This window comes from Acipenser ruthenus, chromosome 10 (genome assembly GCF_902713425.1).
Source record: "Acipenser ruthenus chromosome 10, fAciRut3.2 maternal haplotype, whole genome shotgun sequence".
NCBI lineage: Eukaryota > Metazoa > Chordata > Actinopteri > Acipenseriformes > Acipenseridae > Acipenser > Acipenser ruthenus.
Genome location: NC_081198.1, coordinates 26,558,457 through 26,580,213, shown reverse-complemented (window position 1 = coordinate 26,580,213; position 21,757 = coordinate 26,558,457). Strand labels below are relative to the sequence as shown.

The window sequence follows — 21,757 nt, the reverse complement described above, 5'->3', positions numbered from 1 at the left end:
CTGGACCTCCAAGCGTTAGGGAGCAGCGCAAGCCGTTTTCACAGAACCTTTTATAGTTTTTGTACAGTGTTTTTTTTTTACTTTACGTACATTCCCCTGTATGTCCTTGGTGCGCTACCATTGCTGGTAGTCTCACATGAGCTGTTCACTGTGTATTAAATAAATCCTGTTCGCCTGCGAGGCATATCAACTTCAACTTCCATCTCGATCTCCTGCCTGTCACTGAACAGGGAATGCACGCACCCACACGTCACACTTACCGTTACTTACTTACTAGGTGTATCTATGGCTTCCTCTAAGCTCTTCTCTTATTCTGTGTGTGGAGTTCATCATATCAGATAAGAATACAAAGATTACTTGTAATATGGTTTCTTTGTAGGATAATGAACTCCAAACCCTATATAACTTAACCCTTTTTCTATACTATCTTCCCTTTTTTTCGAAATGTGGACAATGATATTGGAAATTACGTCTTGTTTTATGGGGGAGCGGCACTAACGTCGGCCCCAAAAGGATCATATCACAGTGATTGGGTTGGAGATGGATTTGTTCTCCTGACTTAAGCAACATGGAAACCAGAAGTTCACTTTATGTGGAATTAATCATTGTACAAAGAAACAAGTAATCAAAGTATTCTTATAGCATTACTGCGCTTCCAAACGTTTGCTATGATATTTGTGCGGTTTTCTCAGATTTTCCCCATGGTTATACTATGCATTTATTATAGCTGACTTCCTTTCCTGTTTGTGCCCTTCTGATCAACAGTATATGTGTGAGCTCTAGATTAGGTGGATGAGTTTCCTATCCAGGCAGGGACTCACCTGACTCCTTTATATGCTTGCGTGCCTTGGACTCTGTGAAGGAGGAGATCTCATAGAGCTTGGAGTGTGTGCGAGCGTGCTTGAAGCTGCTGAAGTGCACACTCTTACAATAAACCACACAGTCAGAAAGCTCTTTGGATAGCTGCTGACTTGGCTTCTATATAGGGAGGTAAAGAGTATAAGTTAGAAATAAGATACAAGGTCCAAATAATTATCCACGAGAAAGGAAGCCATATGATTTGTGATAGTTTCCCCAATAATCTGAACTAAGAATATTCATACCAAGGTCATAACTTTAAATGCACATGTGACATACCCATGAATCCTATACCGCTGATCAATAGAGGATGTTACTCACTCACTACTGGCTGTAGAGCCTAGGAACACTGAGACTGATGAATGCTCTGGCAAGTCATGAGTTGCAGGCATCTATCCAGACCAATTAGTGATAGAAACAGAGCTTTGTGAAGACACCTGCCTTTTGAGTAACTAAATGCCCACCAGCCCCAAAGACATTGGAATGCCAGTCCACCATCTGTAGGCAAGCCAAGGACATTTACATCAGTCTCCTGTAACTAAACACCTGTACTGATGACAGCCAAGTCCTAGAAATGTCTCTAGTCTTGTTTGCAATTACTGGCATGTGTAATGTTAATATTGTGAAAGCAACTGCATTAGCTGTACCCTGCAGACAGTAGGCAGTGATGTGGTACTGCAAAGGTAAATATCGTAAAAAACATTAATATTGACTGGCTATTTCTTTCAAAAATTGGGCCCCTGACAATGATCTGGCACTATATAAGCAATAAAAGCAATAAAAGCAATAGGATTAGTTATAGCAGTATTGTAAAACCAATGATCATATTAAGTGTTTACTTAGTTTTCTCCCCAATTAGAAATGCTAAATTTGAATGTCACCTCACTGCTGCAAGCAACAGGCACCAAGGATTTTTTTTTTTTTTAAACTGGCAATCTAAAACCTAAGCAGCAGATGTTGCTAAGCTACTGAACCCTGGAAGATAGAGTTCAGCCTGACTATTCACTGCCTGGCCTCGTCGGGCGCCTGACCAGTTGGCTACTGTGGTTGGTAAAGTAACACAGCCACCCAGACCATGGGAGCCCTAACATCAATATAGCCAAGCAACTGCTTGACCAATATTCAAACAAGCATGCTCTTGATCGCATTACTAACCCTGAACTTCAAGCAGCAGTGTCTTTACTAGGTGAGCCTCTAGGGAGTCCCTCAAAGGCAGGTCCCCTAGAACAGGGCTTCCAAACCCTGGTCCTGGGGACCCCCTGTGTCTGCTGGTTTCCATTCCAACTGGGCTCTCAATTACTTAACTAGACCCTTAATTGAACTAATAATTTGCTTAATTAGAACTTTTTAATTGTCTTCAGCTCTTAACATTTGCAGATTTCAAGTTAGCTATAACATCTTATAAGTAACTTGAACACTGCAACTTTTTAGGAGTTGAAAACAATTAAAAAGGTCTAATTAAGCAAATTATTAGTTCAATTAAGGGTCTAGTATTCCAGAAATAAATGTAATAAAAATGCTCACAAACGCATTATTTTTGCCATAATTATCTTCTTGTACAGCACAATTTCTGATGTAAATAAATACAATATATAGAATGTATTTATTTAAACTTTAATTTAATTAAAGTTTCTAAGTAAATCTATCACACTGTATGGTACTTGGCTGCCTTTTGACAAAATCATGTGCTTTGCCATATGACTGCCCAAAAAGTGAATCTATATTGTACGATACACAGAACTTGACCAACAGAACCATAGAATACAGATGTGTACCAAATGTGAAGTCCCCTTATGGGGACACTAATAAAATGATTTATGTGTCAGCAGTAGCCCCCAGATACAGTACTATTTGAGCTACACAGGTAGTTGGTTTTCCTCACCTTGGCTTTCCTGCGTGTGCTGTCATCATCGATGTCGGCAGCCTCATCCTCATCGCTCACCTCCCCGACGTGCTCCTCCCCCGGTCCGTTCACACACTCCTCCAGGCTGCCTATCTTTTTCCCCTTCACCAAGACCTTGCCCTTCAGCTCCTGAGCAACACAAAGATGAGGGCATGGGTGGGGATTTGTATTTGTAATGTAATGTCTGTTATATCCACTAGGTGGGTATTAAAGTGTGTTATAGAGGGTATTATTATTTTATTATTTAGTTATTTAGCAGACGCTTTTATCCAAAGCAACTTACAGAGACTAGGGGGTGAACTCTGCATCACAACTGCTGCTGCAGTCACTTACAATAGGACCTGGGTTTTATGTCTCATCCGAAGGACAGAGCACAAGGAGGTTAAGTGACTTGCTCAGGGTCACACACAGTGAATCAGTGGCTGGGTGAACCTGCAACCTCCTGGTAACAAGCCCCTTTTTTAACCACTGGCCCACCAAGCCTTATAAAATGTTATAGCTAACTTAAAAACTGCAACTGTTTAAGAGCTGAAAACAATTAAAAGGATCTAATTAAGCAAATTATGAGTTCAATTAAGGGTCTAGTTAAGTAATTGAGAGCCCAGTTGGAATGAAAACCAGCAGATACAGGGGGTCCCCAGGACCAGGGTTGAAAACCACTGCTCTAAATCACTGCAGAAAGAGCGATTAAAAAAAAAAACATAACATAACAAGTGCTCCGGCTTTTCTGTTCCATACCACATCATGGATCGTTATTGCTGTTACCTGTTTGACAATGTGGGCAATAATCCTTACACTATCAGTGCACTAGAGCAGACATTTTGAAAAGAGCTTTGAAATAGACTTTAAAGTTATAAGTGTAAAAAGTTGTCAGCATGTCAACAATGAAAAGAAAAATGACAGGCAAGTTATTTAAACTGTTTAAATGCAATATTTTTTCACTATATTTTTTGGAACCCCACTATTTACTTAAGCAATGCTTTTGCTGAAGAGATGGATAAATGCAGCATGCTACAGCCCAAATGAAAATAAATGGTGATATAATATAAATTAACTATAGAGGCCACACCAAGCACGTCACATCAAAGCGTCATTGTCCAGCATAACATTCTTTTTTTAAAATCTGGTACATCTTATGGAAGCTTTCACACTGGCCATGTATTATAAAACAGACGGCGTCTGAAATAGACTGTGTTCCTATTTATTTATGGGTGTCCAGTGTAAATGTACTTACCAATGTATTTATGAAAAATAGACATCAATATGGCAAATAATTGTTTTTATTGCAAAAGATGTTCACTCAAACAGACTTAAGTATTTCATTGAGCAATGTTTTGCATTTATTTTCAACAGACTGATTATGATGTGACCAGGGGAATAAATGTTAGAAAGATGCATCGGACTAGCCTGCATTACTGTAAATAGTGTAATATTAATAGTGTAGGTATTACTGAATCAATATTTTATAAAGGTTGCAACCCTACTGTATGCATATGAAGATCCCAAGCAGGGTTACAGTAACATGCGATCCATACTCCGTTTGTACAGTCAATCAGCAGCAGATGGGCTTATTACAGCTTATTAGCGCCACTGAGAAAATATTTATTGCGTTATCTCCCAATAATTATTGCGTTAAAAAACAAAGACCAAGTGCAAAATGCCAAGGTTAGCCTATACCTTCTGTGATGATTTAGGTTTGGCAGCCTCAGCAGACAAAAGCCCCATCATTTAACCCTTTTTAAGGCACACAAAATCTGACTTGCTAGAATTTTTCTTTGCTGATTTTATGAAAGACTGATGAAAATAAGGTAGATTGCATATCTTATTTTTACATTTTGCAAAAAAATGAAGAAAAAAAATATAGGTGCCAAATGTGTCCTCTAAACTACACGGTACATCAGTAAATTCCAGTCAATTCCGTCTGTCAACTCCACTTGCTTCCTGCAGGTGGCGATCTCCGTGTGATCAGTCTGACCACTGATGAAAAATGCTCAGGAGCGCTCTGAGCGGCTCACTTACTTAATGCACCCACTGTATTTAGCATGTAAGTGTACATTCTTTCCTTTTTCATTTCTTTACTGTTTTCTTTTAAACATAGCCGGGTGATTGCTCTGCACTTGGGGACATTATTGTTGGTGTAATTTATATGTGGAAACGGGTTTGTTTTGTATGCTTTTTGAAGTTGTTATTTTTGATTGTTTACAGACTGCAACACACTGTACTTGTGAAGGCAATGCTCAGCCAAGGCCATATGAAGCAGCAGGAGTCGTCGTAATAATACCGGCTCATAAGTAGGTTAGTTTAGGGGATATTGATCCCAAGTAACGTATAGCGATGGTAACGTGGTGTAGCAGGTTCCTGGAGCGGGACGCCGCGTTCAGTAAGGATGGCGCTCGCCCTTGCACCTTTTATTTGTAGTTTTTGTACTGTGTTTTATGTTGCCTTTTGTACAGTTTACTGTATATGTCCTCTGTGCGTAACCATCGTTGGCAGTGTCACATGACCGGTTTGTTTAGTTCCTGTTTTGTGGTTAACCCTTTCCAGCGCAGAGATGCCAATTGGAATCACTGTTTTAGGGTCTTAGATCTCAGTATTTGTGGTCAATTTTTTTTTTGTCAACATTGGTAGTAATAAAGGCAGGTATTGGTTAAAATCTGGACCAATGGCAAGGGGTATTAGAGAAAGGGTGCTTGCATGGTCATGTGACTTAGAGTGCATGAACTGAAGTTTAGTAAATCCTCCTATTCTTCCAACTTTATTTCAATTATTTGAACAGTATTTAAAACGAATATTAGTTTTATCATTTATCATTTTTCTACAAACATGTTTTATAGATGTTTGTACCTAGTGTCAAAACATATTTTATTATTTTCAAAATAATTGTAATTATTTTTATGAAGCATAGAAATGTGTGATGCCAAATGGAGTTAGTGGGCCTATAGCATGACAAGCACTGCTGCATGCACTGCAGTGCCCCATGTGATGTGTGTGTGTGTGTTTCAATAAATATGATGCTTTAATTAGTAAATTATGGCATTAAGTGCTTTTTAGTTATAGTATTATGTGTTATAAATATTTATTTATTAATCACTATTCATATAGTGCTTTATACAAAGCGCTTTACATAAATTATTATTATTATTATTATTATTATTTATTTCTTAGCAGACGCCCTTATCCAGGGCGACTTACAATCGCAAGCAAATACAAATACATTCAAGTGTTACAATATAAGTCATACAATAAGAACAAGAAATACAATAATTCTCAAGTGTGACAAACCACAATTCAATAATACAGCAGATAATAGTGATAGTTACATCATAAATGATAAAACTATGTACCAGTGTCAGGGAAGGTTGAGAGAGAATTTATATATTGAAATATTTTGACAGCAGATATTGTCTGCTAAATATTGTGTAGTTATGTCTGTACTAAAGATAAGTTACATTTTATCATTTAGGATACCTAAGAAAGCACAGACTAAATACATAGCGGTACCTGCAGGAGATCAGTCTGATGCTAGCATTGAGTCAGATGAGGAAAGGGAAAAGCAAACTCCAGATTATGAAGTAGGAAGTGAAAGTGCAGGTCAGCTTCCAGATATTGGGACTTGAGGTAGACGTGTTTGATGGGGAACAGAGTGATATTTAAATCAAGGGAAGTAATGTTAAAACTTTACAATACATTAGTAAGACCTCACCTAGAATATTGTGTTCAGTTCTGGTCACCTCGTTACAAAAAGGATATTGCTGCTCTAGAAAGAGTGCAAAGAGGAGCTACCAGAATTCTCCCGGGTTTAAAAGGCATGTCGTATGCAGACAGGCTTAAATAATTGAATCTATTCAGTCTTGAACAAAGAAGACTACACGGCGATCTGATTCAAACATTCAAAATCCTAAAAGGTATAGACAATGTCGACCCAGGGGACTTTTTTGACCTGAAAAAAGAAACAAGGACCAGGGGTCACAAATGGAGATTAGATAAAGGGGCATTCAGAACAGAAAATAGGAGGCACTTTTTTACACAGAGAATTGTGAGGGTCTGGAACCAACTCCCCAGTAATGTTGTTGAAGCTGACACCCTGGGATCCTTCAAGAAGCTGCTTGATGAGATTCTGGGATCAATAAGCTACTAACAACCAAACGAGCAAGATGGGCTGAATGTCCTCCTCTCGTTTGTAAACTTTCTTATGTTCTTCTTATGTTCTTATGATACTGAGGATGTTGACTATGTACCTCAGCCAGAAGTATACCATTTCAAAATGTTCCAGATTTTGTTTGCAAATTTATATAGTATTATCTTTTTAAAAACTATTCATTTTTTTTAACCTTGATTGTTAAAAAAAAAGTCTAAGACAACTCAAGTGCCTTTTGTTGAACAAAAAAGTTAATAAATCACATAAAAAAATGTATGCACTTTTTCTTTTATGTGGCCCAATGATGCCAAATGTACTCATGTTAAATTTCCAAAATAAAATATGCAGTTGCAAAAAAACATCCAAATTTGGAATATTTAAGGTATTTTCAAGTAATTTTATGAATGACTTATTTTTCTGATGTGTAGAAATTAATGTGGGCTGGAAAGGGTTAAATCCTGCGCGCCTGTGCCGGCGTTTCAACTCCAACTCCCAAGTCTCTCTGTGTTGCAATGCGGTTACCATGTGACATGAGTACCTTGTCACAATACCGTTTAAATGTTGATCAGTGTGAAGGAATTTTCTTAAAAGTACTATATATCGATGTTCAAATCAAATTTGCCGTTTTGTCATTATTCTGATACAGAAAAATGCCAAACCCTATTATAGTGATCACCCTGATATAACGAACATTTCTCCAGGTCCCAGGGGGTTCGTTACAGTGAAGTTAGCCTGTATTTACAGTTGCAGGTAGGGAGGGAGGTAGGAAGGTAGCAGTCGTTTAGTTCTGGGCGCGTTGTTTTATTCACCACTGCATGCACCGCTGTAAAGCGGATTCACCAAACCATTGCTAAATTCACCAGGAGTCTCTCAACGAACTGTTGTTAAACTCACCAATGTGTCATCGCTGAAACAGCGGATTTACCAGGGTTGAGAGTTGGTGAACTGCAACAAAACCGATATGGCCACGGCCATGGAAGAATTTAGTCTCCAGTATGGAGACACTTCTATCAATTTAACTGTAGATTCAAAGATGGCAAATCTTTTGAAAATGGGTATGGAGTGTATTTAATAAATATATAGCGCTAATAAAAACGTTTATATAAATATTGTATTAATGTTGTATTGTATTTGAAAAACCGTGTATGTTATTTGTTCTTTTATACTTCAAACAAATGTTATAAAGTTGCTTACAGCAAGCAGCACATCAAGTGAGGCAGTCAGTCAGAGAGCAGTGGTAGGTGCAGCTGACAAGGTACTCAGGCAAGCAGGAATCTGGTTCGGGTTGTCACTCTGAAGCCAACAATGACCTTGAGAGAGCTGCAAAGTTCTGTGTCTGAGATGGGAGTCAGTGTTCACACATCAACAACAAGTCGGTTCCTACACAAAGCTGGCCTGTATGGATGGGTGGCAAGAAAGAATCCATTACTCAAAAAGACTCATCTTAAAGCACGTATGGAGTTTGCATGTAGATGATACTGCAGACATGTGGAAAAAGGTTTTGTGGTCAGACGAGACAAAAATTGAACTTTTCGGTCTAAATTCCAAGCGTTACGTCTGGTGCAAGCCCAATACTGCACATCACCCAGTCAACACCATACTAACTGTCAAGCATGGTGGTGGGAGCATCATGCTATGGGGATGCTTCTCTTCAGCAGGGACTGGGAAGCTTGTCAGGATAGAGGAGAGAATGGATGGTGCAAAGTACAGGCGAATCCTTGATGAAAACCTGTTTGTGTCAGCCAAGACTCTGAAACTAGGGAGGAAATTCACATTTCAGCAGGACAATGACCCAAAGCACAAAGCCAAAGCCACACTGGAGTGGTTGAACAAGAAGAAAATTAACGTTCTTGAGTGGCCCAGTCAAAGTCCTGACTTGAGTCCAATTGAAAATTTATGTCAAGACTTGAAGATTGCAGTCCATCGACGATCCCCAACAAACTTATCAGAACTGGAGCAATTTTCCCATGAAGAATGGGCAAAAATGTCACCATCCTACTGTGCAAAGCTAGTAGAGACCTATCCAAAAAGACTCATAGTAGTAATTGCTGCAAAAGGTGCTTCTACCAAGTACTGACTTAAGGGGCTGAATACTTATGCAACCAGTACATTTAATTATGTATGCAAGTTTTGCTGACACTTAACCTCCTCCTCATATAACAGTGTTCACTACAGTTTTGAATAAAAAAAAGTTTGTTTGAAAAACTGTGCATACATTATTTGTAATTCAACAAAATGTGACATTATTGGTAGGGGGTGAATACTTCTGCAAACCACTGTATATATATATATATAGGGGTGGGGCACCCCGTCAATAAATATATAAACATAGTGATTGCTGTGAGTGTATGTCTGGATGTCAAATAGGAAGGCCCTTAACTTTCAACAGCGAGAAGTACGGTAAAGAAAGACTGCTCTACAGTGCGGCAAAGATAACCACTCAAAACCACTGATGAAATGTACAATGTATACTCAATGTTTATAGCATACTCCATTTTTACATACAGTGCCTTGCGAAAGTATTCGGCCCCCTTGAACTTTGCGACCTTTTGCCACATTTCAGGCTTCAAACATAAAGATATGAAACTGTAATTTTTTGTGAAGAATCAACAACAAGTGGGACACAATCATGAAGTGGAACGAAATTTATTGGATATTTCAAACTTTTTTAACAAATAAAAAACTGAAAAATTGGGCGTGCAAAATTATTCAGCCCCTTTACTTTCAGTGCAGCAAACTCTCTCCAGAAGTTCAGTGAGGATCTCTGAATGATCCAATGTTGACCTAAATGACTAATGATGATAAATAGAATCCACCTGTGTGTAATCAAGTCTCCGTATAAATGCACCTGCACTGTGATAGTCTCAGAGGTCCGTTTAAAGCGCAGAGAGCATCATGAAGAACAAGGAACACACCAGGCAGGTCCGAGATACTGTTGTGGAGAAGTTTAAAGCCGGATTTGGATACAAAAAGATTTCCCAAGCTTTAAACATCCCAAGGAGCACTGTGCAAGCGATAATATTGAAATGGAAGGAGTATCAGACCACTGCAAATCTACCAAGACCTGGCCGTCCCTCTAAACTTTCAGCTCATACAAGGAGAAGACTGATCAGGGATGCAGCCAAGAGGCCCATGATCACTCTGGATGAACTGCAGAGATCTACAGCTGAGGTGGGAGACTCTGTCCATAGGACAACAATCAGTCGTATACTGCACAAATCTGGCCTTTATGGAAGAGTGGCAAGAAGAAAGCCATTACTTAAAGATATCCATAAAAAGTGTTGTTTACAGTTTGCCACAAGCCACCTGGGAGACACACCAAACATGTGGAAGAAAGTGCTCTGGTCAGATGAAACCAAAATCGAACTTTTTGGCAACAATGCAAAACGTTATGTTTGGTGTAAAAGCAACACAGCTCATCACCCTGAACACACCATCCCCACTGTCAAACATGGTGGTGGCAGCATCATGGTTTGGGCCTGCTTTTCTTCAGCAGGGACAGGGAAGATGGTTAAAATTGATGGGAAGATGGATGGAGCCAAATACAGGACCATTCTGGAAGAAAACCTGATGGAGTCTGCAAAAGACCTGAGACTGGGACGGAGATTTGTCTTCCAACAAGACAATGATCCAAAACATAAAGCAAAATCTACAATGGAATGGTTCACAAATAAACATATCCAGGTGTTAGAATGGCCAAGTCAAAGTCCAGACCTGAATCCAATCGAGAATCTGTGGAAAGAACTGAAAACTGCTGTTCACAAATGCTCTCCATCCAACCTCACTGAGCTCGAGCTGTTTTGCAAGGAGGAATGGGCAAAAATTTCAGTCTCTCGATGTGCAAAACTGATAGAGACATACCCCAAGCGACTTACAGCTGTAATCGCAGCAAAAGGTGGCGCTACAAAGTATTAACTTAAGGGGGCTGAATAATTTTGCACGCCCAATTTTTCAGTTTTTTATTTGTTAAAAAAGTTTGAAATATCCAATAAATTTCGTTCCACTTCATGATTGTGTCCCACTTGTTGTTGATTCTTCACAAAAAATTACAGTTTCATATCTTTATGTTTGAAGCCTGAAATGTGGCAAAAGGTCGCAAAGTTCAAGGGGGCCGAATACTTTCGCAAGGCACTGTATCACTTTATTATTAAGTTATTGTGAAATAGTACCATTGTTACAGTACTTAGTGCTGAAATATCTAAAAATGTAATTCTGCATTTTGTTAAGGAAATGTTGTGTTCCGTGACAACGCTTCAGGTTGAGTCTTTGTGGTCAATGCAGCTTGACGGTCGGTATGAGAATACATCGGACGCTAACACTTTGATGTGACGCGCTTGCCGTGACAAGACCTTAACAATTACAATTCAGGACTACTGGTGAGTACAGTAACTCATTATATGTTATGTGTTATTTTGTTTATCTAGTTTAACTATTGTATGAAATTCATTTAGCTGGTTACACAGCACAAGCATCGATCCACCCCCCCCCCCCCCCATTAAAAAAAGTATGAAATGTAGCTTACTGAATCAGATAAGGCACATAAACTGCAGGTTTTTTTATCTACATTTTTTCAGGAAATATGGAAAATATGCGCATGTATTTTGCAAATATTTTTTGTAATATAATATTACTTTTCATGACAAGTATGTGAGGTGGTTTTATCTTTTCCTAGTTTGAATAAAAGATAAGATTCTGGTCCATAGCTTATCAGTTTAAAAAGTTTAGAATGCTTCCTGAAATTGAAGAAATTAAAATATGCAGTTTTTTTCATTTTTTCGTTTTTTCATTTATAATTACAAAATTGAAAAATTTTAATTTTGGTGAAATCACCGTAGCATTTTCAGTCAGGCAATATAAAATGCAATTTGTGTCATCAGACCACTGGATTTACAAATAAAATAACATTGCTCCTGGATTATCATTGTCTGTCTGTTCATTGATCACTGCTGCATTCCTGCACCTGCACACTGTTAACCACTTTGCCACACATTTCCATCCATTCTGGTTATATAACATGTAGCTGGACTGAAAATGGACCAAGAAGGAATATATATATATATATATATATATATATATATATATATATATATATATATATATATATATATATATGTAAAGTTTGAGAGAAAGGAAAACTGCTGTGTACCAAAATGATCAATAAGAAAAAAGAAAAAAAGAAAAGAATATTTCAGGTACTTAGAAAGGTAGAATAATTGATTACAAATCAATTATAAGGATGTTTCGGACGTTTTCATTGGCTGAATACAAAAAAACAGTGCTTTAAGAAGTTGATAAAAAAACAAACAAGTAGTCTTTTAAACAAAATTCCAGAATGATGATGATGATGATGATGATGATGATGATGATGATGATGATGATGACCTCAGAATAGAATGTTCATTCCAAATGGCTCCAAAGTGCCTAGTTTGAAAATAAGTTCACATTGCTTTTGTTTCCTGACAGCATTAGTTCCATAGCATTGAACCATCCCACAAATTGTGATGTCTTCTATAGTGTGGTCATTTCTGTTAAAATGTCTGGTGACAGGAAAGGTAGAGGTGTTAATTCGTATACTTCTCAGCAGCCAATGCAATATACTATTCCTTTACTAATGCAAGTAAAAGTATCATGGATAGTAAATGAGGAGGATTTTGCTCCCTTTACTACTGTGTTGCTGTGAATGTATTTACAAGTTGCACAGCGTGACCTATTGCATGGAAACGTACCCTTAAGACTGTCCAGATTGGGTCAAATGTTACTGTGGACCAGATGCTCTCTTAGATTTTTGTCTCTTCTATATGACATTAGAGGATGGTTATTGAAAATAGGAGCTGTAGAAGGATCATCTTGAAGAATGCTAAAATTTCTTTGTATGATGTGTTGTACTTTTTTGGTCATAGGATGATATGTAAGAACAAGGGGAATACGATTGTTGGTATTCTGTGTTTTGGTTTTGTACAAGGCATCCTTTCTGTTTATTGTCGATACTCTTAACTGAACTTCTCTAAGTATAGTGTCTGGAAAACCACAGTTTTTGAAAAATGCACATATGTCATTTGTTTTATTCAAAAAATCACTATCAGCATATTCCTACCCCACTGAAATAATTTCCAAGTTCCTTGATGATGTCTTCAGACCCATTGTGGAATCTCTATCTTCATACGTTAAAGACTCTAACCATTTTTTGCAAATAATAGATCATTTTTCTTTAAATGGTAACAGTGAAAATATAACTCTCTTCTCAATGGATGTCAAAAGCCCCCAACAGTGACGGTTTACAAGCACTAAAATACTTCCTTGATAAACGGACAGTAAAAGAACCTGCAACCGATATTCTTTTGCAACTAGCCCAACTCATCCTTTCTTTGAATTGTTTCTCCTTTAATGGAGACTTTTTTATAAACAAGTTAGAAAAAAACGACGCTTGGCTGATCGCTTTGTGGAACATCTGAGAAGTATACGAATTAACACCTCTACCTTTCCTGTTGCCAGTCATTTTAACAGAAATGACCACACTATAGAAGACATCACAATTTGTGGGATGATTCAATGCTATGGAACTAATGCTGTCAGGAAACAAAAGGAATGTGAACTTATTTTCAAACTAGGCACTTTGGAGCCATTTGGAATGAACATTCTATTCTGAGGTCATCATCATCAACATTCTGGAATTTTGTTTAAAAGACTACTTGTTTGTTTTTTATCAACTTCTTCAAGCACTGTTTTTTTGTATTCAGCCAATGAAGGACTTGTAGTCCGAAACGTCCTGATAATTGATTTGTAATCAATTATTCTACCTTTTTAAGTACCTGAAATATCCTTTTCTTTTTTTCTTTTTTTCTTTTTTCTTATATATATATATAGTCCAACTTCCACTGCCTCAAAGTGGCAGGAGTGTGACAACGGGTTCTCAAGACGAAATACAGCGGGGTCCCCTGACTCTGGCAGGTTCAACCATGCTGTGAAAGCTTGAGTAACATACTCAGCCAAAGTGGAAAGGGCACTCACCAACACGCCTTGCCAGTGTGGTGCGTTATGGCCAACCCCCCCACCATGATGAAAGCACAGACAAAAACATGGCCCTCATTCCCCTGAGGCTGGATTGTCGCCGACCAAGGCAGCGGCCAGTTAGGCATGAAGGCAGAGGGTGCTAAGAATCACTGGGTTACGATTTTAGGCTGCCACAGAACACTGACCCTGGCCATGTACAACTGCAGACCTCTTTCAGGTGAAGCAAGACTTCAAGGGTTGGAAGAAGAACTTGGAAGAATCAAGTGGGACATCGTAGGACTAAGCAAAGTACAGTGAAAAGACGAAGGACTATTAGAACTCAAGAGTGGACATCTTCTCATCTACTGAGGCACTACAGATGGACAAACAGGAGACATTGGGTTCATTGTCCACAAGAGAATCAAGAATAACATAGTAGAGATTGACAGCGCGTCAGAGAGGTACGCAAGACTGATAGTGAAAGTTTCAAGGAAGTATGAACTTCAGGTCATCCAAGTGTATGCACCAATAACAAGCTATTCGGATGAAGAAGTCAAAGATTTTTATGTACAAGAACTACATGAAAATGGGAAAAGCCACTATAAGTTCATCATCAGTGAATTCAACGCCAAAATAGGAGCCCAGCAAGAGGATGAGAATGCGGTCGGCAAATTTGGACATGGCGACAGGAACGAGAGGGGCGACAGACTAGTCGAATTTGCAGAGAACAAGACCTTATTCATCATGGAAATCAGGAAATGGACATGGAGAGGACTCAACAGAGTGAAGAATGAAATTGACTACATACTCACCAACAAGAAGCACACTGTGCAGGATGTCTCAGTACTAAACAGTTTTAACACAGGAAGTGACAGAAGTGTCTCCTTCCCTCTGTCCAAAGTCTAGCTCCACTTAATTTCCAACTGTGTCCTCTGGTCCTGGTTTCTGGACTAAGCTTGTTTAAAGTTAACCATGTCTCAGCATTGCATTATGTAACCTCGTCGTCCTTGGATTTGTACTCTACACTTTGTACATTCTGTGTGCTTGCTGACAGCAGTGAATCTATTACAACACTGAGGTATTTCTCTTGGTGTACCTGCTCTAGTTCTATCCCTCCCCCCATTTGGTATTACATTGTTGTGACCAGTGTGTAACGCTTTACATCTGTTGCCATTAAATTTCACCTGCTACGTGAAGACATGTGAAGGGGTCTTATCCGTACCAAGCAACTCCAGGTATTAACAGTATCCATTTACCCCAAACAATATGCGATGAGCCAGGTGACAACATGTTCCAAAGATTGGATAAATTATGCTACACTGATTTTCTGTCTAACAATTAATTAACTAATGTAATCACAAATCCTATGACCATCATTCATATATGTATATTTAATCACAAATCCTATGAACATCATTCATATATGTATATTTTTTCAATGTATTGATTTTAAACATGACTGCTGTTTATATGTCTAAGCTCATCATGGTACTGATCTTAGTATCGCACATCACATAGATATTAAACGCTCAGTTTTTCAAACTGTTTTCACTTCTGGGAATGACTGTGATTCTATGAAGAGCTCATATGATATTAGGGAGTCTCTATGTTAAGGAGACTTTGGCTAGCACACTAGCTCACTGTACCCTTGAATTATATATGACATCAGCATGTGCATCACAGGCAGCTCATTTGGCAGCTGTACTTTTCCTCCCCAGGCTGGCTAGAGGATGATGAGACACTGCTGAGAAAACAAATAACAAATCTCACTTCTACTGTACAACATGCTCCATGAAAAACCGCACAGGCCTAATCACTGACAGCTCTCTCCGACAGGCCAGGTATTACTGAATGGATATGGTGTAGTGGTGCATCATTGCATAACATTTAGATTGTAAGCTGGTATGGGGGGGGGTAATGGTACGCTGCAGGTCCATGGTTGGTGTGGCAGGGTAGCGCAAGTGCAGCGGCTGTCAGGCAGCAATGCAGACTGGGAGGCAGGAATAGCAGCTTGAAAGCGCAAATGTGTGTATTTATGAACCCAAATGGGCAACAGAAATAAACAAGATAAACAAAACAATTCTCGAACACTTACTTTACAAAACAAAAAGGAAATCATCACTTATCACTCACACTCTCACTCACTCACGCACGCACTCTCCAGGGCTGCTGCCCCAAATGGAACCTCTAGCTCCCTTTTATACACCTGTGTGAACATCCATTTGCACCAATTAACTAATTATCCCACCACCATATTCTCACATGTTTTTCAGGGAAGGGGAATTAACCCCTCCCTGCCCATCACGAGCACAAACACACCAAAACACACACTATTTACACAGGCAGTGCTCCCGCACTGCCACAGTTGGTAATAAATCTGCATATTGAAATCCACACAATAAATCATGCTGCTGCATTTTACACATTACTGTACAATGTGAAATAGTGTAATGAAGACGCCAGTCAGGAATGCAGTTTAACACAGCAGGCTCTTTACGCTTCATTTCTCTGGAACGAATGACAACAGCCACAACCAGGTCACCGAGCTACTAATTACAGTCCTGGCGGACCTGGTTGGAGACAAGCCGACATAAAAATAATAAACAGAAAACAACCAATAAACGATACAACGCACGCACACGCACACGCACACGCACACACTCTCCAGGGGCCACAGTTCGGACAGTTCTCAGTCTCTCAGAGTCTTGCCTGAACACGCCGTTACAATAGTAAAAGATTATTTTTTAATTAAAACTAAATGATTTTTTTTCTTTTTTTTACTCTAGCCTATTTAGTACATAATTAACAGAAAACAGAACACACACACTTAATAATCATTAAAAAATTTGATAGTGTGCTTATTCATTGTTTTTTAAATTTTCTTTTTTGTAGTCTTTTCCTTCAATTTATGACATCCAGTTTCAGTGTTTCTTTTTATTTGGAGGTTAGAGAGGTTCGGCAGGTTTCATTGTTCATTGGGTTCAATCCCTTGTGGGGGACACTGCTGCTGTACCCTTGAGCAAGGTACTTTACCTAGATTGCTCCAGTAAAAACCCAACTGTATAAATGGGTAATTGTACGTAAAAATAATGTGTAAAAAATAATGTAATTGTATGTAAAAATAATGTGATATCTTGTAACAATTGTAAGTTGCTAAGAAATAAATAAATAAATAAATAATAATAATTGTTAATAGTTTAAAATCCCATGATTATAATAGGTGTTTAAAAATAGACGTTATGATAATGAGGCTCAACAAAACACTTGTCAAATGAAAGTCTTGATTATTGGAAAGTAGATGTGTCAATTATAGAATGTCTTTAGCTGGGACATTTGTATAATTTGATGTCGAGATCAGTCAATAGCTTTCAGCTTTACTAAGAACTGTGGAGGACAGAAGCCAATAGGGAGTGGGAAGAGGTGGGACTAAGGGAACAGGACGCATAAAAGAGAAAAGAAAAAAGGGGAGATCTGAAAAGTTTCACTGTGCTGCACGCATACAGTTTAGTTTAGTGAAAACTAAACGTTTTTAGCCCATATTTTGCAATTTAATTTCTGTATGTGTGTGGGCCCCCCTCTGGTGTCGGGGCCCCGAGTGATGACGCCGGCTCTGATTGAGCCAATCAAGAGAGGCTAAGTACAGTTAATACATCAGTGCTATCACCTACAAAACAGCACATGCCTAACCCTGACCCTATCACCTACAAAACAGCACATGCCTAACCCTAACCCTATCACCTACAAAACAGCACATGCCTAACCCTGACCCTATCACCTACAAAACAGCACATGCCTAACCCTGACCCTATCACCTACAAAACAGCACATGCCTAACCCTGACCCTATCACCTACAAAACAGCACATGCATAGAAAGCAGCCCTTGTAGCCCAGAACCTGGACATTAATGTACCCCAGCGCATTGATCGGGTTAAAGAAAAAACAAGCCAGATGTTCGGTACACTGAAATATAGCACAGTGTTGGCAGGATTATTATTCTTACTCAGTAGACCCTGCGTTGCAGGCTCTGCTACAGGGAACTTAGCCTGGCTTTTCTCTGTCCTCTGTGTTTCCTGTCTCTAGCTTCCCTATTTTATAAGGAGGATTTCTGTTCTATTAAGTTGTTTATAATTTTTTTAAAGTCTGCCATCTTGGATTGTGAGACTCATGCAACTCAGACAGCGTGGCATATTTTATTATTATTATTATTATTATTATTATTATTATTATTATTATTATTTCTTATCAGATGCCCTTATCCAATTGTTGACTTACAATTGTTACATAAATCACATAATTTTTGACATACAATTACCCATTTATACATTTTGGTTTTTTTTTTTTTTTTTTTTTTACTGGAGCAATCTAGGTAAAGTACCTTGTTCAAGGGTACAGCAGCAGTGTCCCCCACCTGGGATTGAACCCACAACCCTCCGGTCAAGAGTCCAGAGCCCTAACCACTACTCAACACTGCTGCCACATTTATATACATCTATATCAAGTCTGAATGCAGCTATATTTTATATACATCTATATCAAGTCTGAATGCAGCTATATTTTATTTACATCTATATCAAGTTTGAATGCAGCTATATTTTTATATATTCAAATTTTAAAAAGTTGTGCAACCCACTTCTTATAGCAAATGAACTTCAGCCCAAATCTCACTTGATATAAAATGGTAAGAACATTTTTACATGGCCTGAGAAGCAGAAATGTATTTTCCTGTTTCTTTGTCTTTGACATAATGAATGTGTAATGAACATATGTTAAGTATGTGTGAGTTCTGTGCGCCTGTGATGTGCTCGATGCATAGAGAGTTCCAGACCCTCGTTCAAGAGGATGGTGTTCGTTACCTCAGGGGAAGGCAGCCTGCTCGGAATTTTCCCATCCACAGTGGTTTTCAGCAGCATGTCTCCCAGAATGCTGTTCAGGTGATGTGCCATCACTCTCTGCTGTTCCACACTGCAGTGGTTCTCAATGGACAGGATGACAGGGTACTCTGATACCTGCAGGGAGAAGGGAGGGGGTTAATTATTGAAACAGGAGAATTATCACAGGAAAGACAATACCATCCATAGACCAGTGAGTCTCATTCAGGCATTATCCTATTGCAGAGATACAGCACAATCACTCACACACGTGACAATATTCACAAATAGATATCATTAACAGATAACAAAATGAAGATTAGCAACGTGAAGAGGTTTCTAATGAACTTGCAATTGTATCCAATATTTTTGCTGGTTGACCCACATTTTCATCAGGTTATATTTCAATGCTAATACTAGACGCAGAGATCTTGTGACCAAGCTGTTGTTGAGTGGCGTGTGAGTGGTGACGTCAAGGACCAGGAAGTAACAGAAACCAAACAATGAATGGCGGATGAAACTGCAGCGCTACGGCGCTCAATGTTTTTATTAAATAATAACAAAACAAAAGATTTAAACAAAACGAAACACTACAAACAAAGGGCACGTTGGCCAAACAAATAAGTATCGTGCTGGTGAAAACCAGCACGTTTAGCAGTTGTTGTTGTTGTTCTTACTTTCTCTCCACAAAACCTGTCTCGCCTCTGACACTCTCCCCTTTAGCGCGAAAAGCTGGAGGCTTTTATATTCAGGCCGAGGGGTTAACTAGCTCTTAATTATCTTATTATCCCTCAGCTAGTTAAATAATCAGTAGCTGATCAGTCACGCATCCTCACAAGGTTTTTAAAATGCAAAACAATAACAAATAACAATCGGCTTTTGCGTCATATAAACATAAATCATAATATAAATAAATAACAAACAAAGGGGCGGGACACTCCGCCACAGATCTCGCAGGTTTCTTTAATCTTTAAACAGTTTCTGGTATTTTAGATTTGTGTTGCTTGGCTCTGAGTTATTTTCCTCACAAAGGGCCTTGATTCGATTGAGATATAACTATTGAGCATACCAAGGTTACACGGCAGTCACTCCTGAAATTCATGACAGATGCAGATGTCTAAAAGGCATAATTTCCATTATGAACACAATTATTTCACATGAATATGTCCGAGACTGATTAAAAACTGCCTGACAGACAGTACAATATAGACTAGACATCTTCTGCAATATACAGTGCCGTGAAAACATATTTGCCTCCTGTCTGATTTTCTGCATTTTTGCATATTTTTGACACTGAATGTTATCAGATCTTCAACCAAAACCTAATATTAGATAAAAGGGACTGTCACAAAGACGGCCGGAGTGGGTGGCGTCAGACCAGAAGCCGGAAGTAAACAGACAGAGACGGTGGTGATGATGAGCTGAGTGCAATGGCTGCACTCAGCGTTTATTAACAAATAAAAGGTTTGAAAATAGCACAAAAACAGGACACGGCACTTGCGCCAAAATAAACAGACATACAAAAACGGACTAACACTAAACAAACGGTGCACGGACAGACAAACAAACACGATGAGAACAAACACTTATATTTACGATCTTTCTATTTACTTTACTTTTACTCCTCGCTCTCTCACCCGTTCTCCTCTTCCGAACACCCAACCCTGACTGACTAAAAATGTGCCTATTTATACTGTTGTGCTGGGATTCAATTACTAATTAATTATTCCCTTGAATCCCAGCACGTGAATTAATTCTGTGCAACCCCGTGCTCACATATTACATTTAACCAGCACGTGAAGTGATTTGTGCCCTCCTCGTGCCTAAATATAAATCTACACTTTTTAAATACACGTGAAACACAGACCCGTTTATATCCCGTGTACCAATGACTATACACCAACATTTACACACGCAACATACAAATGCACACAGGGACGGGGCGCATTGCCACATATACCCCCCCTTGTGCGCAGCACACATGGCCTCAACGGCCACCTCCCCCCTTAAAAATCCAGCAGTCCAGGACAAAGTCTCGGGCTGGGAAGGGAGGCTTCAGTGGGCCCATGGCTGGCCATGCTGTCAGCACCCCTGCCGGTAGTGGCACGGCTGACAGCCTGTTGGTTTGCTCCTGCAGCGAAACTGCTGCTGGGGAAAGTGGTCTCCTGACCTCTCCCCCTGTCTTTGTAGCCGGTAGCTCCCTTTGGTGGGGCTCCGACCACAGTACTGCCGGCAACGAAGAAGCTGCAGTGGGAGCAGGTCTCCGGACCTCCCCCACGATCTCCGGCAGCGAAACTGCTGCAGTGGGAGCAGGTCTCCAGACCTCCCCCACGATCTCCGGCAGCGAAACTGCTGCTGGGGTTGGTGGTCTCCAGACCTCCTCCCCCTTCTTCGTGGCCGGCAGCTCCCCTTTCTGGGGCTCCGGCCACCGTACTCCCTGCGGAGGTACGGGCAGCAGAGGCAGCTCCAGCTCCTCTGCTCCTGGTGGTGGTGGAGGCAGAGGTAGCTCCAGCCCCTCTGCTCCTGGCGGTGGTGGAGGCAGAGGCAGCTCCAGCTCCTCTGCTCCTGGCGGTGGTGGAGGCAGAGGCAGCTCCAGCTCCTCTGCTCCTGGCGGTGGTGGAGGCAGAGGCAGCTCCAGCTCCTCTGCTCCTGGCGGTGGTGGAACCAGCAGGTATTCACCCTCTGCTGGTGGAGGTGGGAGGGGCCAGCAGTCCTCCCACTGCGGTGAAGGTGGAACCAGCAGGTATTCACCCTCTGCTGGTGGAGGTGGGAGGGGCAAGCAGTCCTCCCACTGCGGTGGAGGTGGAACCAGCAGGCATTCACCCTCTGCTGGTGGAGGTGGGACCAGCAGGTATTCACCCTCTGCTGGCAGCTTGGGTCCTAGTGCTGTGGAAGCCCCGACTTCCCTCTCTTCGGGCTGTGGACGCACCGACTCCTCCCTTTTGGGCTGTGGACGCCCCGACTCCTCCCTGTTGGGCTGTGGACGCACCGACTCCTCC

General features: G+C 40.0%; 1 protein-coding gene across 1 annotated transcript in view; it reads right to left on the bottom strand.

The window, feature by feature from the left end:
- The window catches only part of LOC117408797 (1-phosphatidylinositol 4,5-bisphosphate phosphodiesterase delta-4), an 88,937-nt gene that overhangs the window by 33,666 nt on the left and 33,514 nt on the right, over window positions 1-21,757 (bottom strand). Inside the window, exons 9-11 of the mRNA XM_034014114.3 lie at window positions 18,744-18,896; window positions 2,741-2,890; window positions 822-978 (exon numbers count right to left, since the gene is read on the bottom strand). Of these exons, the coding sequence (XP_033870005.1) occupies window positions 822-978; window positions 2,741-2,890; window positions 18,744-18,896 (460 nt within the window). The remainder of the gene's footprint in view (window positions 1-821; window positions 979-2,740; window positions 2,891-18,743; window positions 18,897-21,757) is intronic.